Source organism: Nyctereutes procyonoides, unplaced genomic scaffold, assembly GCF_905146905.1.
Source record: "Nyctereutes procyonoides isolate TBG_1078 unplaced genomic scaffold, NYPRO_anot_genome, whole genome shotgun sequence".
In the NCBI taxonomy this organism is placed as follows: Eukaryota; Metazoa; Chordata; class Mammalia; order Carnivora; family Canidae; genus Nyctereutes; species Nyctereutes procyonoides.
The window spans coordinates 7,922,546-7,940,756 of record NW_026575120.1 but is presented as its reverse complement, the minus strand read 5'-3'; the positions used below and the strand labels follow the sequence as shown (position 1 = coordinate 7,940,756).

Sequence of the window (18,211 nt, the reverse complement as noted above, 5' to 3'; positions counted from 1 at the left end):
AATTACCTGCTGTTTTTCTGACTACTAAAAATGATGTGAACAACCAACAGGAAAAAAGTTAAAGGACAGGAAATAATCAGTAACTGAAAAGAGACATAGCCCCGGGCTGTGATCACGGAGTGACACAGTGAGGTACCACTCCTTACTATACCCTGCCACTCCAAACTATGTGCATGAGCCAGCAAAATCCAAAGGATTCTCACTGATATCACAGTATCTCTGAAAAGAGACAGTTAAGTGGGATCTTGAGCTCAGTCCTCTTTTGTCTGAGAAATAGTGGAAATGGCTATTGGAAAAAAATGGGGAATGACAGGGACAGAATTGAATGCATCAAGACTGCTCAAACTAAGACAACACATTGACTGGGGAACATGTCCAAAGCCTAAGAGTATTTTCCTGTGGGAATGGAGTAGCCCCTAAAAACCCTCATAAGTGAATACAGTTTGAGGGCATTCTAGATCCCACATTCCCCCTTGTGAGCCCTCTCACCTTTCTTGGCTACAAAAAGAATTACAGTTCTTTTGCACCTTGACTTTAAACCTGTGGTTCATTGGGGGAGTACAAATCAACTCCACATGTTGGTAGAGTGGGAGTTAATAAATGTCACACAATATGTTGGAGTAAATAGAAAGTTTAGACTGATAGCTCAGTGACAAAGGGAGAACAGCATGGCAAGCAAATAACTGCCAGCAAGGAAGGAATATATAGCTTGGGAAATACACTATACAAAGAACCCAAAATAAAAAAGCAAACTTCATCCTAAAGAACAGGAAGAAACAGTGTGATATATGATGATGTTGCCTTGGGAGGTAGGGCTTCTGCCATTCGAATCCAGACAAATGCTACCTCAGAGGAGTCCACGAAAGGAAAAAACAGGATGGCAGTTTATTTTCCTGTTCCTTCTTTCTCTTTTCCACTGGTCAAGCACACGATGAAATGACTCCCACCTATTTCCAGATTGTGCATCCCACTTTCAGCCCCTAACCATGTGGCATTCCATCCATGTCTGGAAATAGAGGAGCAGCTCGGCAGAGTCCAGGCCCAGCGTGAGGACCACGTCCACAACTTCAGCCTAGATTCTAGCCAGCTCAGGGCACCATCAGTGATGACAGCACTACAGTTCAAAAGACTGCTTCTTCAGGAAAATCAGAGAGAGTATAGATAGAGGTTGTTTCCAGTACAAATAAGAAATCAGGAAACAGAATATGGGTCTTTACAAAAGGATGGCACTATATAAATAATGCTGGACTAGCTGATTAGCCGATAGGAAAAATAAAGAAAGAATGAATCACAGGGTACCTGCCTGGCTCAGTCACAAGAGCATGCGACTCTTGATCTTGGGAGTTTGTAAATTCGAGCCCCGCATTGGGTGTAGAGATTACTTAAAATCTTTTAAAAGAAAAAATCCCTACATTATATAACAATTTCCAGCTGAATTAAAGACCTGTTAAATGTGAAAAACAAAACTAGGATAAAAAATGCAGGAGTGCCTTTTTTTACCATCTTCATGGAGAACAGGGTTTTTTGTTTTTAAGATTTTATTTGTTTAAGTGCGCACAAGGGGTTGGGGGAACGAGGTACAGAGGGAGCAGGAGAAGCAGACTCTTTGCTAAGCAGGGAGCATGGCACAGAGCTCCATCCCAGAACCCTGAGATCATGACCTGAGCCGAAGGCAGGTACTTAACTGAGCCACCCAGGAGCCCCTGGAGAACAATTTCTAAAAGAAGACCCAAGCAGCACAGATCATAAAGAGGGAAAACTAGTACAACTCTATAGGGAAAATATAAACCAAATAGAAAAATTAGCCTAATTTTGAGTTAAGCATTTCACCAAAAAAAAAAAAAAAAAAAAAGACCAGTAAACATTAAAAAGCCACTTAAGGGGATCCCTGGATGGCTCAGTGGTTTGGTGCCTGCCTTCGGCCCAGGGCACGATCCTGGAGTCCTGGGATCGAGACCCACATCGGGCTCCCTGCATGGAGCCTGCTTCTTCCTCTGCCTGTGTCTCTGCCTCTCTCTCTCTCTCTCTCTGTCTCTCTCTGTCTCTCATGAATAGGTAAGTAAAATCTTAAAAAAAAAAAAAAAAATTAAAAAAAAAAAAAGCCACTTAAGGGCAGCCCGGATGGCTCAGCGGTTTAACGCCGCCTTCAGCCCAGGGTGTGATCCTGGAGACCCGGGATCGAGTCCCACATCGGGCTCCCTGTGTGAAGCCTGCTTCTCCCTCTGCCTCTCTCTCTCTGTGCCTCTCATGAATAAATAAATAAAATCTTTAAAAAAAAAAAGCCATTTAAAAAAAATTTACCTGTCAGAGGTGCAAATTAAAATACTATTTCACACCCATTGGCAAGAATGTTAAGATCAGTTAACACAGATGCAGAATGATAGGAACTCAAAATTCATGCTCTTAATGCTCTTTAGATGATCACATCTGGCAAGGCAGATATCTGTCGCTAAAATTCTACTCTCCTACCAGCCTCCACTTTTCTGTGCTGGGTCCTACTTTAAGTCTCATCCTTAGTGTTTGAATTCTGTTGCCATGTCATTTTCTCTGCCATCATCCTCACATATTGGGTTGTTTCTTACTCTTAGTTTGTATGTCTACAATGGGCCCAGTTCTTACCTCTTGTTCTTGGTTTTCTGTTCCTAATCTGCCACAGATCTGGAAACTCCATAAATAGCTTATTAGAATTTTGCACGTAACAATAGGGCCAGAAAAAGCCCTAACAGACTCTTCTGGCAAGTTAGTGGGGAGGTGCATCTACTTTAATCATAATCTGCTTTATACTTCAGAGGCCTTTTTAATTTGCTCTGATTCTGGGCTCTTTCTATTAGAGTTGCTGGGTAGATGAGGTATAATGTTAGAAGGTGTTTACCAAAAAATTAGAATAACTGATTTGTAACTTTATTAACCTTTTTAAAAATGCAAATAAGGGCCATCTGGGTGGCTCAGTCAGCTGTCTGGCTTCCTCTCAGGTTGTGATCTCAGGGTCTTGGGATCGAGCCCTACATCAGATTCTCTGCTCAGTGAGGCATCTACTTCACCCTCTCCATCTCCCCCTCCATCCTATTTGTGTTTGAGTATGCTCTCTCTGTCTCAAATAAGTAAAATCTTAAAAAATAAAAATGCAAATAAGATTATTTGTTGACAGGGAAGAAAGGGGGGGCTTTTTGTTTTGTTTTTAAATAGGCTCCATGCCCAGCGTGGAGCCCAGGACAGGGCTTGAACTCACAACCCTGAAATCGAAACCTGAGCTGAGATCAAGAGTTTGACGCTTAACTGACTGAACCACCAGGTGCCCCCCCAAAAAACAGGGTTTTTTTCCACTTTCCTGAACTTTATTAAAGAAAAAAACGATGGTAAATCTTGAGAACATAATCAATTTTCTAGGATTCTTCCCTTGAAAATGTGACATTTGATTTCCAAACACATGCCAGAGCGTACATGGTTCCCAATTGTACAATCAGATGAGAAGCTGAAATCCTAAAACGTTCATCTTCCAACTTTACCCAGTCTGTGGTCTGTCTTTGTATCTGCAATAATTGCCTGCACAGCTACTATGGCTTCATTAATTTTTGTCTGTAGCTCTCTGAGCTCTTCTATATGCAGTAATCGCAGAATTTGAGCAGCTTCATTAAGAACTGCATCTCCTGTGTCAAAACCAAGAACGTGTTTATCTAATGCAACAGGCAAGCCCTCTTTTGTTTGGTTTGCTTTGGCAACTGCATCTTATGTCAGGCACTCCCGTACCAAAATGCGAATTGCCTTAAGCATTACCAGGTAATCATCATGATGCTGAATCTGAGGAAGGTTAGCCAAAACCATCATACCAGCCTTAAAATCAGGATTATTTACATCCAAATTGATCAACCGCTCGGCATTTTAAGCTGCGATGTCAGCAATCTTTGTATTGTCAGCAATCTTTGTATTGTCAGCAATCTTTGTATTAAGTCCTTGTATTTTTCAGCATTATCTCTATATTGAAGTCTAACAGCTAAACCAAGAAGCCAGTCAATTGCTTCTTGTTGATCTTGAATCTTGAAAGGACAGTTAACATCTCTGAGATACTTTTCAAAGAACTTGGGCCAGTCACTGCTGTGGATGTTTCTTAAATTACCTCTGTCTACAATCTTGTAGTGTCTGATTTTCTGGTCTTCAAGCCAAACAATAAAGTTTCTAAATTCTGTTTCATCTTTGCAGTTGAAGCTAGCCAGGTTGTGGTAGTCAAGGGCCGTCAGCTTGCATCAGAACATGGTCCTCGTGTCTCCCAAAAAAGTTTTTGAGATAGAATTCCCTTTGACATCTTTCTCATGCGTATAGTGCATTCATTTAGAGTATACAGCTCACTGCCTTTTAGTATAGTACAGATATGTACATCACCACAGTATTAGAACATTTTCATTACCCACCAAAGGAACCTCTTGTATGCTTTTATCCCTTACTCCTCTCAGCCCCAGGCAACCTTTAAATCTTTCTCTCTGTTGATTTGCCTCTTCTGGATGTATCATGTAATTTGAGTCATAATACATATGGCCATTTGTGACTGCCTTCTTGCATTTAACAGTGTTTTCAGAGTTGTGGCATGTATCAGTACTTTTTACTGCTGAATAATACTCCACTGAAAGAGCAATATCACATTTTATTTATCGCCTCATCACTTATTGGACATCTGGGTAGTTTCTACTTTTTGCCTATTATGAATAAAGCTGCCATGAACATGTGTAAACTTAAGTTTTTATTTCTCTTAAGCATATACCTAAGAACAGAATTGCTGGATCACATGTAATTCTGTTTAACATTTTGAGGAACTGCCAGACTGTTTTCCATGGCAGCTGTACCACTTTACATTCCCACCAACAGTGTTTAAGAGTTCCAGTGTCGGGATCCCTGGGTGGCGCAGCGGTTTGGCGCCTGCCTTTGGCCCAGGGCACGATCCTGGAGACCTGGGATCGAATCCCACGTCGGGCTTCCGGTGCATGGAGCCTGCTTCTCCCTCTGCATGTGTCTCTGCCTCTCTCTCTCTCTCTGTGACTATCATAAATAAATAAAAATTAAAAAAAAAAAAAAGAGTTCCAGTGTCTCCACATCCTCAGAAACATTTGTTACCTTTTAAATTTAGCTATCCTGGTAGATGTAAATTGGTATCTCATTGTGGTTTAAGTTGATTATGATTTTCTAAGACTAATTTCAGATGTCTTTTTTCCCAGTATTTATTTTAACATGCAAAAAATGACGTTTTTAATGATTTCATTCCTTTTTTTTTTTTTAACAGGCTAAGGAAATTTTAACAAAAGAATCAAATGTGCAAGAGGTTCGTTGTCCTGTAACGGTATGCGGAGATGTGCATGGTCAATTTCATGATCTTATGGAACTCTTTCGAATTGGTGGAAAATCACCAGATACAAACTATCTGTTCATGGGTGACTATGTAGACAGAGGCTATTACTCAGTGGAGACTGTGACTCTTCTTGTGGCATTAAAGGTATGATGAATGAAATCCAGTTTTTTTTCCAAACTTAAATGTGAGGGTGGTTATATTGCATGTCATCTGTTCTATTTTATGATCTATTCAGTTTATAGCCCCTTAAAATATAATAGTTGGTTTTACACCTTGTAAAAGAGAGAGAAATGAAAATGATACATTGAACTTGCCCTGCCTACTTCTGTACCATTCCCTTAGGTAATTCACAGCTGAAGTCTTGGAACCATTTTTTACTTAGGCAGGTATCCCTCATATACAGTCAATTAGCAAGTTTTTTTTTTAATTCTTGCCTTGAGAAGTCTGTTATTCCGGTTTCTATTTTTGCCACACAATCCATACCTTCATCACTTCACAGCTTCAGTTAGTGTAAGAGTATGGGAACTAATGTTTCTGACCCCTCCAAATTTGCCTTACATATGTTTTGAGATTAAATCTCCGTTATTTAACACTTTCCTGTTGTTACTTTTCTGCTCCCAAACTCTTCAGAGATTCCATCTTACCTATAGAATCAAGCTCAGACTCCTTGGCTGGCCCTTTGTAGTGTAGCCAGAATTTGTCTGCCAGTAGTTGGTAGCATAAATTCTGAGTCTCCAGTCAAAGAGTTTCAGTGCTCTGCCTGTCTTGATTATTTCCTTCTCTGATTTCCCCATAAGGTCACCCTGATTTCTTACGTCTTCTGCCAAGACTCAGTTACATCTTCCTTGAGGCCTTCACCCATTTTAGCCTTACTCCTTCTACACTCAATTACTGGGAAACTTACTTTCCCACCCTTATTTATATTGCATAGTGTTTTGTTTTGTTTTTTTTTACATCTTTTATTTTTATTTTACTTATTTGTTTATTGATTGTCTCTGCTGACTGAAATGTGGATCAAGAGGAGCACACTATGAATTTGTGTTGTTTTCTATCGCATCCCCCAAAGAGCAGTGCCTGACTCATACTGGGTGCTCAGTAGACATTTGTGGAATGACTGAATGAATACATGTCAAACACGGAATTTGGAGAAAATCTGACTTGTGATCCAACTCTTATTTAACTTATTAGCTCTTGACCTCAGGAGTAACTTTTTCTGAGTCTCAGTCTCATTTAACTCATCTGTAGCAAATCGTCCATGGACCAGTCTCCTTGTTCGTGAAACTCGAATCCAGTCGTTTTATTTGGACTCCAGAGTAGTTTCAGGATGTTTCCCTACTGTTAATCTGCATGGGTTAGCTCTGTTCTTCCAGCAACTGCACTATCAGTTATGAAAGATGCCAGACACCATGCCAGTCCCTTCAACTCTTTACTCCGCTGAAGTGATTGAAGGAGCTCTGAAGGAAACACTTTAGCTCCTCACTGCACAGTTTGTATTATTTACATCTCATACCTTGTAAGTGAGATGAGTCTCTAAACAGAAGTCATCTATTAACGTTTATGTGGATCTGGCACCTAGCTTTAAACAGTGAGCTTAATTTTGGACACATAATGGATAGTTTATATGTATAAATTGAAATACGATTTGCAGCTTTTAGGTTAATTTGATTTACAGAATCTGTTGCTTTTTCATACTTCTTATCAGACACATTCCTAACTAAATAGTATGCTATAAGGTATGTCTCCGTGTTTTGTTATGAAAAGGAGACTTTAAATACGTTTGAAATCTTGTCCAGATTTGGCAAGGGCCTGTTTTTGTTAGCAAATACAGTCTTTCTGTGGGAAATAAAAATTGAAAGGGGAGGAAGAAATTAATATATAAAGGAGTTTATCTCAGGTACAAATCTGTAACCTTCTGTATCCATTCAGCAATAAGACATCATAGTGTTGTGGAAAGACCTAGAAGACTGGTGATCATATGAGGATGAAGAAGATATTAAAGACCAAGAATCAGATACAATTTTATTATAATAGCAGGTATCAGTTAGTAAGGGTTCCATTGAGGGTGGTATAAATAGAAATAAAGGACTATAAATATTTTGAAGGTCAGTCAATAATGAGAAAATTTTTAATTTTGAAACAGAATTAACATTTAATGTAACAGCACACAAAAGAAACATTTAAAGAATTGGGTCAGGGGATCCCTGGGTGGCGCAGTGGTTTGGTGCCTGCCTTTGGCCCAGGGCGCGATCCTGGAGACCCGGGATCGAATCCCACATCGGGCTCCCGGTGCATGGAGCCTGCTTCTCCCTCTGCCTGTGTCTCTGCCTCTCTCTCTCTCTCTCACTGTGTGCCTATCATAAATAAATAACAATTAAAAAAAAAAAAAAAAGAATTGGGTCAGAAGTTAATGTGCTTAATGTAACTCTAGTAAAAATATGTTTTATACCATGAATTTCTTTTGCTCTTCGTGCAGGTGCGTTATCCAGAACGCATTACAATATTGAGAGGAAACCATGAAAGCCGACAAATTACCCAAGTATATGGCTTTTACGATGAATGTCTACGAAAGTATGGAAATGCCAATGTTTGGAAATATTTCACAGATCTATTTGATTATCTTCCACTTACAGCTTTAGTAGATGGACAGGTGTGTATCCGCTTGTTTGGTGGGTGGGGGAGGAATGAAAGAAAAGATTTTCTATTAGTAATTTAGGGTTTAGATTTACATGACATGATTTCTGCATCTCCTTGGCTTTTTCTGCCTCTTTTCCTTATAATTAAAATCTCAGAATAGTGAATTAGGATAAGTTTTATGTACATTGTGACCGGCAGAGTTCCCTTTTGTCTCAGATATGTGTGTAAATGTTTCGGCCAAAGAATTTGTCAGTATGATTTTTCTGTTACAGATAAATATCATAAATAAATAAATAAATACTTAAGATCCTGAAGTACAGTATTAATAAAGCAAAGCTCTTTTTTAAAACTAGCTCCAGGGCAGCCCTGGTGACACAGCGGTTTAGCGCCGCCTGCAGCCCGGGGTCTGATCCTGGAGACCTGGGATCAAGTCCCGTGTCAGGCTCCCTGCATGGAGCCTGCTTCTCTGCCTCTCTCTGTCTCTATGAATAAATAAATAAAATCTTTTAAAAATAATAAATAAATAAATTTTAAAAACTAGTTCCATACATAGACAGTGTTTGCTGGTTACCATTAAAAACTTTTTATTCCTGTTTTCATGGTAATTGCAAGCAGTAATATTGTGTATTACATCTCTATTAAGAAGTACATGCTTTGTTTCCACCTGTAATGAGTATTATAGACCTACTGTAAAACATTCAGAAATACAAGAAAATTGTGCAAGTTTTTATTATCCCAGTTTCTAACATAATCACTGTGAACATGAACTGATTTAACTTTTTTTTTTTACTTAAATATAAAACATGTGTACCAAAAAATAAATATATAACCTATGGTACAAGTGTACAGTTCCTAAACTGCATAAAAGCCCAGAATTGTCATAGGCATAATAGATCCATTCAGAATTTGATTATAATCTTTCTGTGTCCTAACCTTCCCCTTTCCCTACTCCCTCAAATAAATAAATCTTAAAAAAGTCACCAAAAACCACTAAGAATGAGAAATAAGACATTACTATCAGAGGATGGGTCTGGGGATAGATATTTTACCCAAAACATACAAAACAATGTATTTTTCAGTTTTGTCTTAGAAATTCTTGCTAGTGCACTGAGCAATAAAAATAATTAAAATGGGGTAGCTTGGGTGGCTCAGTGGTTTAGCGCCACCTTCAGCCCAGGGCATGATCCTGGAGACCCGGGATCGAGTCCCACGTCGGGCTTCCTGCATGGAGCCTACTTCTCCCTCTGCCTGTGTCTCTGCGTCTCTCATGAATAAATAAATAAAATCTTAAAAAATAATTAAAATGTATAAACATTGAGAAGAAATTAAGAAATATTTTGCTAACAACATGATTATGTACTCAGAACTCTAAGAAAGCTGAAAAGCTACTGGAGCCAATAACAGGAATTGGTAGTGTCTTTGCTGTAAGAGAAGCAACAAAACTTATGTGTTAGCAGGAAATGTAATGGTGAATCCCAAGAATAAAGATCCTATTCACTAGAGAAGGGGGAAGAAACACTACAAAATATTTTCGAAATTTTCCACAGTGAATATTATTAAACTCTATTTTGAAAAGAAGAGCTATCAAGATTTACATTTTTTAGGGGCAGCCCGGGTGGCTCAGTGGTTTAGCACCACCTTCAGCCCGGGGTCTGATCCTGGAAACTGGGGATCGAGTCCCACATCAGGCTCCCTACATGGAGCCTGCTTCTCCCTCTGCCCGTGTTGCTCACTCACGCTCCTCTCTCTCTTGCTCTCATGAGTAAATAAAATTAAAAAAAAAAAAAAAAGATTTACAGGGATCCCTGGGTGGCTTAGCAGTTTGGCGCCTGCCTTTGGCCCAGGGCGCACGATCCTGGAGTCCCGGGATCGAGTCCCGTGTCAGGCTCCAAACATGGAGCCTGCGTCTCCCTTCTGCCTGTGTCTCTGCCTCTATCTATCTATCTATCTATCTATCTATCTATCTATCTATCATGAATAAATAAAATCTTAAAAAAAAAAGATTTACAATTTTTTAAAGATTTACATTTTGTAACCATTATTTATTTTACTCTGAATTAACTTTCAGCATTTAATAAAACTTTTTTTTTTTTATTCACAAACAGATATTCTGCCTCCACGGTGGCCTCTCTCCATCCATAGATACACTGGATCATATCAGAGCTTTGGATCGTTTACAAGAAGTTCCACATGAGGTAAACTTAGTTTTAATTTTGAAAGGAAAGAAATACAACCACATTGTGGTAAAGCTAAATTGGTTAAACTTGACTGTTAAATTTTTTTTTTTTTTTTGACTGTTAAAAATGTCTAACATGTACTTAATTTTCTTGGCCAGGGCCCAATGTGTGATCTGTTGTGGTCAGATCCAGATGATCGTGGTGGGTGGGGTATTTCACCTCGTGGTGCTGGCTACACATTTGGACAAGACATTTCTGAAACATTTAACCACGCCAATGGTCTCACACTGGTTTCTCGAGCTCACCAACTTGTAATGGAGGTATGATGATGGTTTTTATTTCAAATAGATCTAGGTCTCTGTAATAAGGCTTCATGAAACATTCCTCCCTATTAACTAAACAAAAGGAGAAAAAAATTGAGCTGGTTTTAGCAAATAGGGGAAAGTCCTAGTCAATTGCAATTTGAATGTCAATTGCAGACATGGTTCTTTACCTCTAAATTTCCATGTGTATTTTGCAAACATAAAGATATTCTCATGTTACTACAGTATAATTACCACAGTACCACAGTCTAGAAGTTTGCATTCATATAGTACTATGATCTAAACATTTCATTTGAATTTTTTTTAGTATCTCACTAACATTCTTGTTTGGAAAAAACTTAATTGTGTGTATGCTTGTATAATCTAATCCAGGATCTGACTGAATGCTACATTCAGTCTCTTTTGATACGGAAATAATTCCTTGGATTTTCTCTGTTCGGTGAACAGTTCTTTGATTTTATTTTGTAGAAGTATCCTCCATTTATGGTTTGACTGATGTTTCCTTAAGATTCGGGGTATGCATTTTGGGCAGGCACACCACAGCATGATGTGATATTCTCCCCAGTGCATCATATTAGGGTCATGGAATCTATTTATCCCACCCTTGGTGGTATCCGCTTGAATCACTCACAGAAATTTGGTAGCTACCAGCTTAACTACCATGATGTTACTATTTTTTAAATACTAAAGGAATATAAATAGAATTTTTATTCTTTTAAATCAGAGAATAGCTTCAAAATGTTAGAGAAAACTTCAACCCAATTGTGGCATGAGGAGTTAATAATGGAATATATGGTTAATAAGGAATATAAATTCATATGGTAAAGGTAAACATAATTATATCAGTAATTCTAAGAAATGTGAACGGATGAAAATGTTTACTTCCCTAAAAATACTGAGACTCTGAATTAGATAATAAAAATTCAGCTGTTACTTGGGATGAATCTAAAACATAATGAAAAAAATAAATAATAAAAATTAAAACTTAATGACACTACAGACTATAAGTAGAGGGGAAATGGTATATTGGAATATCAATTAGGTAACTTTCCAAAGTATAGCTAATAGTGTTCATCAGAATACCTCTAAGATAAAGAGTATATATAGAAATAAAAAGAGGTCATTACTGATGAAAATTGGTCCAGTTCTCTAGGGAAGAAATAATTCTGAGTTTGTGTTTGCTTAGTAATAAATAGATTGAAAATATATAAAGCAAAAACTGATAAAAGGAAAAATTAAATCTTCCATCATTGTGGGAGAAATTTTAATACATATTCTAGCCAAGACCTGAAGCATAGATTTAAATAAAACAACACTATTACTGAGCTCCATGTCGCAGTACCCTGTGCTCAGCAGTTGAATATTCATTGGAGGTTTGTAGTATGGTTTTTTTTGTTGTTTTTTTTTTTTTTTTTTTGAGGTGTGTAGTGTTAAGGATGAACGCCATTTAAGGCAGCATAGAAGACTACATTTCCACCAAGAATATTTGTAATTTCTGAATTTAGTTTTCTAAATTTAGCCATGTCAGGAGTCTGATTTTGTAGTGAAATATTGGTGTTTTTCTTAATGCTGCAGGGATACAATTGGTGTCATGATCGGAATGTGGTTACCATTTTCAGTGCACCCAATTACTGTTATCGTTGTGGGAACCAGGCTGCTATCATGGAATTAGATGACACTTTAAAATATTCCTTGTAAGTAACAGAAAAAAATGTAATTGTATATAATTGCTTTTAGAAGGAAAAAGTTAAATGTACATTATTAAAATTAGAGGATTTCTGCTTCTGCTTCTGGAATAGTGGCGTGAGGAACGTGCCAAACCCTCTCCCCAACAGAAACAATCACTTAACTGGAAAAAGTTATTTTAAACAATTATTGTAGGTTTCTGAATGTTGTTCTAAATGCATACAGCCCATAGAGAAACACTTATTTTTTTTTAATTTTTTTTTTTTATTTATTTATGATAGAGAGAGAGGCAGAGACACAGGCAGAGGGAGAAGCAGGCTCCATGCATCGGGAGCCCGATGTGGGACTCGATCCCGGGTCTCCAGGATCGCGCCCTGGGCCAAAGGCAGGCGCCAAACCGCTGCGCCACCCAGGGATCCCGAGAAACACTTACTTTAGAAAATCTAAATATCAGTAGTAGGGACACCTGGGTGGCTCAGCAGTTGAGCATCTGCCTTTGGCTCAGGGTGTGATCCCGGAGTCTTGGGATCGAGTCCCACATCAGGCTCCCTGTATGGAGCCTGCTTCTCCCTCTGCCTGTGTCTCTCATAAATAAATAAAATATTTAAAAAATAATGATAATAAATCTCAGTAGTAACAGCCAGCATCTGTGGAATTTGAGCCACCACCTGTTCCCTTCCCATCTTTCCAGATCCCTTGTATAGAAGCTACTCCATAGTCAGTCTGCTCTGGGCCCTGCTCAGATTTTTCTCTGGTTTTAATCTTTAAGCTTCTGTTTAAACTAAACAGTTATTTAGAGGTTCCCTCTGGGTGGCACAAGCCACTTTTTGGTCAGAGGTTGTGCTCAAGCTTCTTTGGTCATTAAAATTTTAGGGCTCAGGACTCCTGGATGGCTCAGTGGTTGGGCATTCAGCTCTGGGCATGGTCCTGTAGTCCTGGGATTGAGTCTCCCATCAGGCTCCCTGCATGGAGCCTGCTTCTTCCTCTGCCTATGTCTGCCTCTTTCTCTGTCTCTCATGAATAAATAAAATCTTTAAAAAAAAAAAAATTAAGGGCTCACCCTAATCTAGTGAGACCACTAAGAATGTATATGGCTAAGAAGTTGCCATCAAAGTTGAAGGAATTCACATTTTGGTTCACAATTCAACCAAGCACTAGTACCTTGAATTCTCCTCGCTTGATTAATTCTGAGAGGGTGCAACTTTAAGGATGCACATAGTGTTCTTTTCCAGACTGTCAGAGATGTATGTAATTGGGATTTTAAGCCTGACTTCCTAGGATTTGCTACTGGGTCAGAGTAACTTCTTCAGACAGTATTTGATTAGAGATTGTGTTTTAGCCCCTAGTATCATTGAGGATTATACCCTTTTGTTGATTAATCTATGTATTAGTTTCCTAGGGCTGCTGTAACACATTACCACAAAGTGGGTGTGTTAAATGAAATTAATTCTCACATTCGTGGAGGCTAGAAGTTTGAAATCAGGGTGTTGGCAGGGTGATGTTTCTAGGGGAGAATCCTTTCTTCCCTCCCCCTAGCTTCTGGTGGCTCCTACAATCCTTGTTTTATATAGATGCATCACTCCAGTTTCTGTCCTCAAATGGCACTCTCCCCTGTGTGTCTATGTTTCTTCTTGTAAAGATACCATCAGAATGATGGGGCACCTGGGTGGCTCAGTTGGCTAAGCCACTGACTTGATTTTGGCTTAGGTCATGATTAGGGTCATGAGATAGAGCCCCATGTTGGGCTCCATGCTGAGCGTGAAACCTGCTTGAGATTCTCCCTCTGCCCCTCCCCCATTCACCCTCCTCTTTAAAAAAAAGGGGGGAGGGGGATGATGATACTACCAGATTGAATTTAGGGCTCAGCCTAATCCAGTATGACCTCACTTTAAAACATCTGCAATGACCTTATTTCCAAATAGTGTCACATTCTGAGATTCTGAACAGACATGAATTTGGAGGGTAAACCATTTGACCCAGCATAGTCTGTATGTGACTTGGAAATGTTTTCAAGAATACCCTAAATGCAGGGTGCCTGGGTGGCTTGGCAGTTGAGCACCTGCCTTTGGCTAAGGGTGTGATCCTGGGGTCTGGGATCGAATCCTGCATCGGGCTCCTTGCGGGGAGCCTGCTTCTCTGCCCCCCTCTCTCTCTCTTATGAATGAACTAATGAATGAATGAATATCAGTCTTCTTAAAGAAGAATACCCTGGGGATCCCTGGCTGGCTCAGCGGTTTGGCACCTGCCTTTGGCCCCGGGTGCGATCCTGGAGTCCCAGGATCAAGTCCCATGTTGGGCTCCCGGCATGGAGCCTGCTTCTCCCTCTGCCTGTGTCTCTGTCTCTCTCTCTCTCTTTCTCTATCATGAATAAATAAATCTTATAAGAAAAAAATAAGAATACCCTAAATGCTACTCTAATTGTTCCTGTGTGGGTATAGCTAAAATATGTGCACAGTCATGTTGATATGATCCCAGGAAGGCTTTTCTTGCCTCTTCTTTTGTGTACTATGTTTCTTAGAAATTCAGCTGTATTACAAATGCGTGCATATTGTTTTCGCACCCATATGCCCCTGGTTTTTAAATCCGTTAGGAAAATGCAATTATACTATCATTTATAATTACTGTTGTGTGTTTCTTAACTGATAAGTTGAATCCAAAAGAAGAATATGAATAATACACATGCTCTCCTTTCTCAACTTCTTTAAGGGCATGAGGTTGTATGAAATAGTAATTCTAACTGCCTTTTGGGGGTTATAACATAACATCAGATACTATATAGGAACAAATTTCTCTTTAATTCACTAGAATTTATAAATCTGCAGTAGTATTCCGTAAGTTAAGTTCTTGAGCAACTAGTGATACAATAATTTAGGAAAAATAACTTTTCTTTTTTTTTTTCTTTTTTATTTTATGATAGTCACAGAGAGAGAGAGGCAGAGACACAGGCAGAGGGAGAAGCAGGCTCCATGTACCGGGAGCCCGATATGGGATTCGATCCCGGGTCTCCAGGATCGCGCCCTGGGCCAAAGGCAGGCGCCAAACCACTGCGCCACCCAGGGATCCCAATAACTTAAGTTATTAAATTAAAATGACACACTAGAAAATATCCTTTTTAAAAAAAAAAAAGAAAAGAAAATATCCTTTTAATAAAAAGAAAGCAGTTAAAGTGGGAATCAAGAAACAGGAAAAGAAAATGGCAGGTATAAATCTTGTCATATCAATATTAAATGTGAGTGGTTTAAGTAATGCAGTCAAAAGGCAAAGATCAGATTGTTTTGTTTTTTAAGATCCAGCTTTTGATAGCTACGGAAAACATAATTTAGATTAAAAACAAATGGGTTAGGGATCCCTGGGTGGCCCAGCGGTTTAGCACTTGCCTTTGGCCCAGGGCGCAATCCTGGAGACCCGGGATCGAATCCCACGTCGGGCTCCCAGTGCATGGAGCCTGCTTCTCCCTCTGCCTGTGTCTCTGCCCTCTCTCTCTCTCTCTCCCTCCCTCTCTCTCTCTCTCTCTCTCTCCCTCCCCTTCTCCCCCCCCCTCTATCATAAATAAGTAAAAATCTTTAAAAAAAAAATGGGTTAAAAGTAAATTAGGTGGAAAAAGATATACCATGCTAATAGCAACCACATGACTGCCGAACTGGTTATACTAATAATTAGACAAAATAGATTTCAAAGTAAAAATTGTTACTAGACATAAAGACATTTCACAATGATGAGTCATACGTTGAGAGTTACCAGATGTAAACATATGCACTTAACTATGGAGCAAAAATGAACAGAATTGAAGAGAGAAATAGACTTCTCTTCCACTTTATTGGAGTTGGAGACTTTATTCCACTTTCAGTCAGATCACCAGTGACATAGAAGATTTGAGAAGTACTATAAACATTTATGAACACTGCACCCAACAGTACCAGAATATGATTTTGTCACATGCACATGGAACATTCTCTGAGATTGACTATATGCTGGGCTATCAACCAAGCCTCAGTAAATTTAGGAATATTGAGGGGTGTGTGGGTAGCTCAGTCCGTTGAGCACCCAGCTCTTAATTTTGGCTCAGGTCACCTCAAGGTCATGAGATCAAGCCCCACCTTAGGCTCCACACTGGGCATGGAGCTTCAAGATTCTCTCTCTCGGGATCCCTGGGTGGCGCAGCGGTTTGGCGCCTGCCTTTGGCCCAGGGCGCGATCCTGGAGACCCGGGATCGAATCCCACATCGGGCTCCCAGTGCATGGAGCCTGCTTCTCCCTCTGCCTATGTCTCTGCCTCTCTCTCTCTCTCTTCTCTCTCTCTCTCTCTCTCTCTCTGTGACTATCATAAATAAATAAAAAATTAAAAATAAAAAAAGATTCTCTCTCCCCCTCTGCCCCTCAAATATTGAAGTCATACAAAATATGTTCTTCAAACACAAAGGAATAAAACTAGAAAACTGGAACGTGTATTAATACATGAATTTTTTTTTAAGATTTTATTTATCTGAAAGTGAGTGAGCTCACAAGCATGGGTCGGGGCTGAGGAAGAGGGAGAAGCCGACTCTACACCAACCAGGGAGGCTGACACCAGGCACCCCTAATCATTCTTAATCATGAGAGACTAAATGCTTTCTGTCTGAAGTCTAGAAAACAGACATGGCTATTTTCACAACTTACATTCAACTGATAATTATATTGCAAATCTTTTATGCCAGGCACTGAACCAGACATTTTATCTGTTTCAGTTAAAACAGATAAAAGAGGTTCATCATTGAACCTTTGGGAGATAGTTTTATGGAAGAACACACCTACAGTGACTGGCCCAGGGTCATTCCAGTCATAAACATGATAAAAGTGGAAATCAGTACTGCTCTTTATACTACAGTGTCTTATTCTTTGATTCAAATTCAAGTTCAAGTCCTTTATTCAAGTCAAGTCCTTTAACTATTTGCTTTCTTTTTTCCTATTTACAGCCTTCAGTTTGACCCAGCACCTCGTCGTGGAGAGCCTCATGTTACCCGGCGCACCCCAGACTACTTCCTGTAAATTTCTCCTGGGAAAAACATGCCTTTGTATGTGGAAGTATACCTGGCTTTTTAAAATATATATATTTAAAAACAAAACAAAAAAAGCAACAGTAATGTATGTGTTTCTGTAACAAATTGGGATCTGTCTTGGCATTAAACCATATCATGGACCAAAATGTGCCATACTAATGATGAGCATTTAGCACAATTTGAGACTGAAATTTAGTACAATATGTTCTATATCGGTCAGTCTTAACAGTTTGCCTGCTGTATTTGTATTAACCATTTTCCTCTGGACTGTTCAAGCAAAAAAGGTAACTAACTCCTTCATCTCCTTTTGCACTTATTTGGAAATTTTAGTTATAGTGTTTAACTGGCATGGATTGATAGAGTTGGAGTTTTATTTTTAAGAAAAATTCACAAGCTAACTTCCATTTAATCCATTACCCTTTATTTTATTGAAATGTATAGTTAAATTAACTGAAGAAAAGATTCTTGGGAGTATGTTGTCATAACATTTTAAAAGGTTTCCCTTCATTTAAACTAAATTACTGTTTTATGTTGATCTGCATATTTCTGTATATTTGTCATGACAGTGCTTGCATCCTATTTGGTGTACTAAGCAAATAAACTTTCCATTTTAAACAAAAACAGATTGGTTTACTGTGGTACACTTTAAATGAAAAGTTCTGCTATTTTGACACTTGATAAAAAAAAAATAAAACCTTTTAACCTGTGACAAACAGTTGTGTTGAGATAATTTAAGTATAATAATGTTCTCTGTATAAGGCTTATATGCAGAAGAAAACTTCAAATAGTAGGATCGTAACTTATAGACCATAAAAACAATTTTTATTTCTAAACATCATTTCAATAGGTAGTTTGTGGGCCACCTGGAGTGGCTCAGTCGGTTTAGCATCTGCCTTCAGCTCAGCCTGGGATCCTGGATCCTGGGATGGAGTCTGCTTCTCCCTCTCCCTTAGCAGCTCCCCCTGCTTGTGCTCTCTCTCTCAAATAAGTATTCAAGTTTGGAGTATATACTAAAACTGTA

The 18,211-nt window shown here is 38.9% G+C and overlaps 1 protein-coding gene and 1 pseudogene across 1 annotated transcript in view; one reads left to right on the top strand and one right to left on the bottom strand.

The window, feature by feature from the left end:
- Positions 1–17,811, top strand: part of PPP2CB (protein phosphatase 2 catalytic subunit beta) — a 34,575-nt gene extending 16,764 nt beyond the window's left edge. Inside the window, exons 2-7 of the mRNA XM_055334672.1 lie at positions 5,270–5,479; positions 7,809–7,982; positions 10,075–10,164; positions 10,305–10,466; positions 12,045–12,163; positions 17,107–17,811. Coding sequence (XP_055190647.1) covers positions 5,270–5,479; positions 7,809–7,982; positions 10,075–10,164; positions 10,305–10,466; positions 12,045–12,163; positions 17,107–17,179 — 828 coding nt within the window. The 3' untranslated portion in view covers positions 17,180–17,811. The remainder of the gene's footprint in view (positions 1–5,269; positions 5,480–7,808; positions 7,983–10,074; positions 10,165–10,304; positions 10,467–12,044; positions 12,164–17,106) is intronic.
- On the bottom strand, positions 3,490–4,250 carry LOC129515678 (RNA transcription, translation and transport factor protein-like; annotated as a pseudogene).
- Positions 17,812–18,211: the final 400 nt, after the last annotated feature.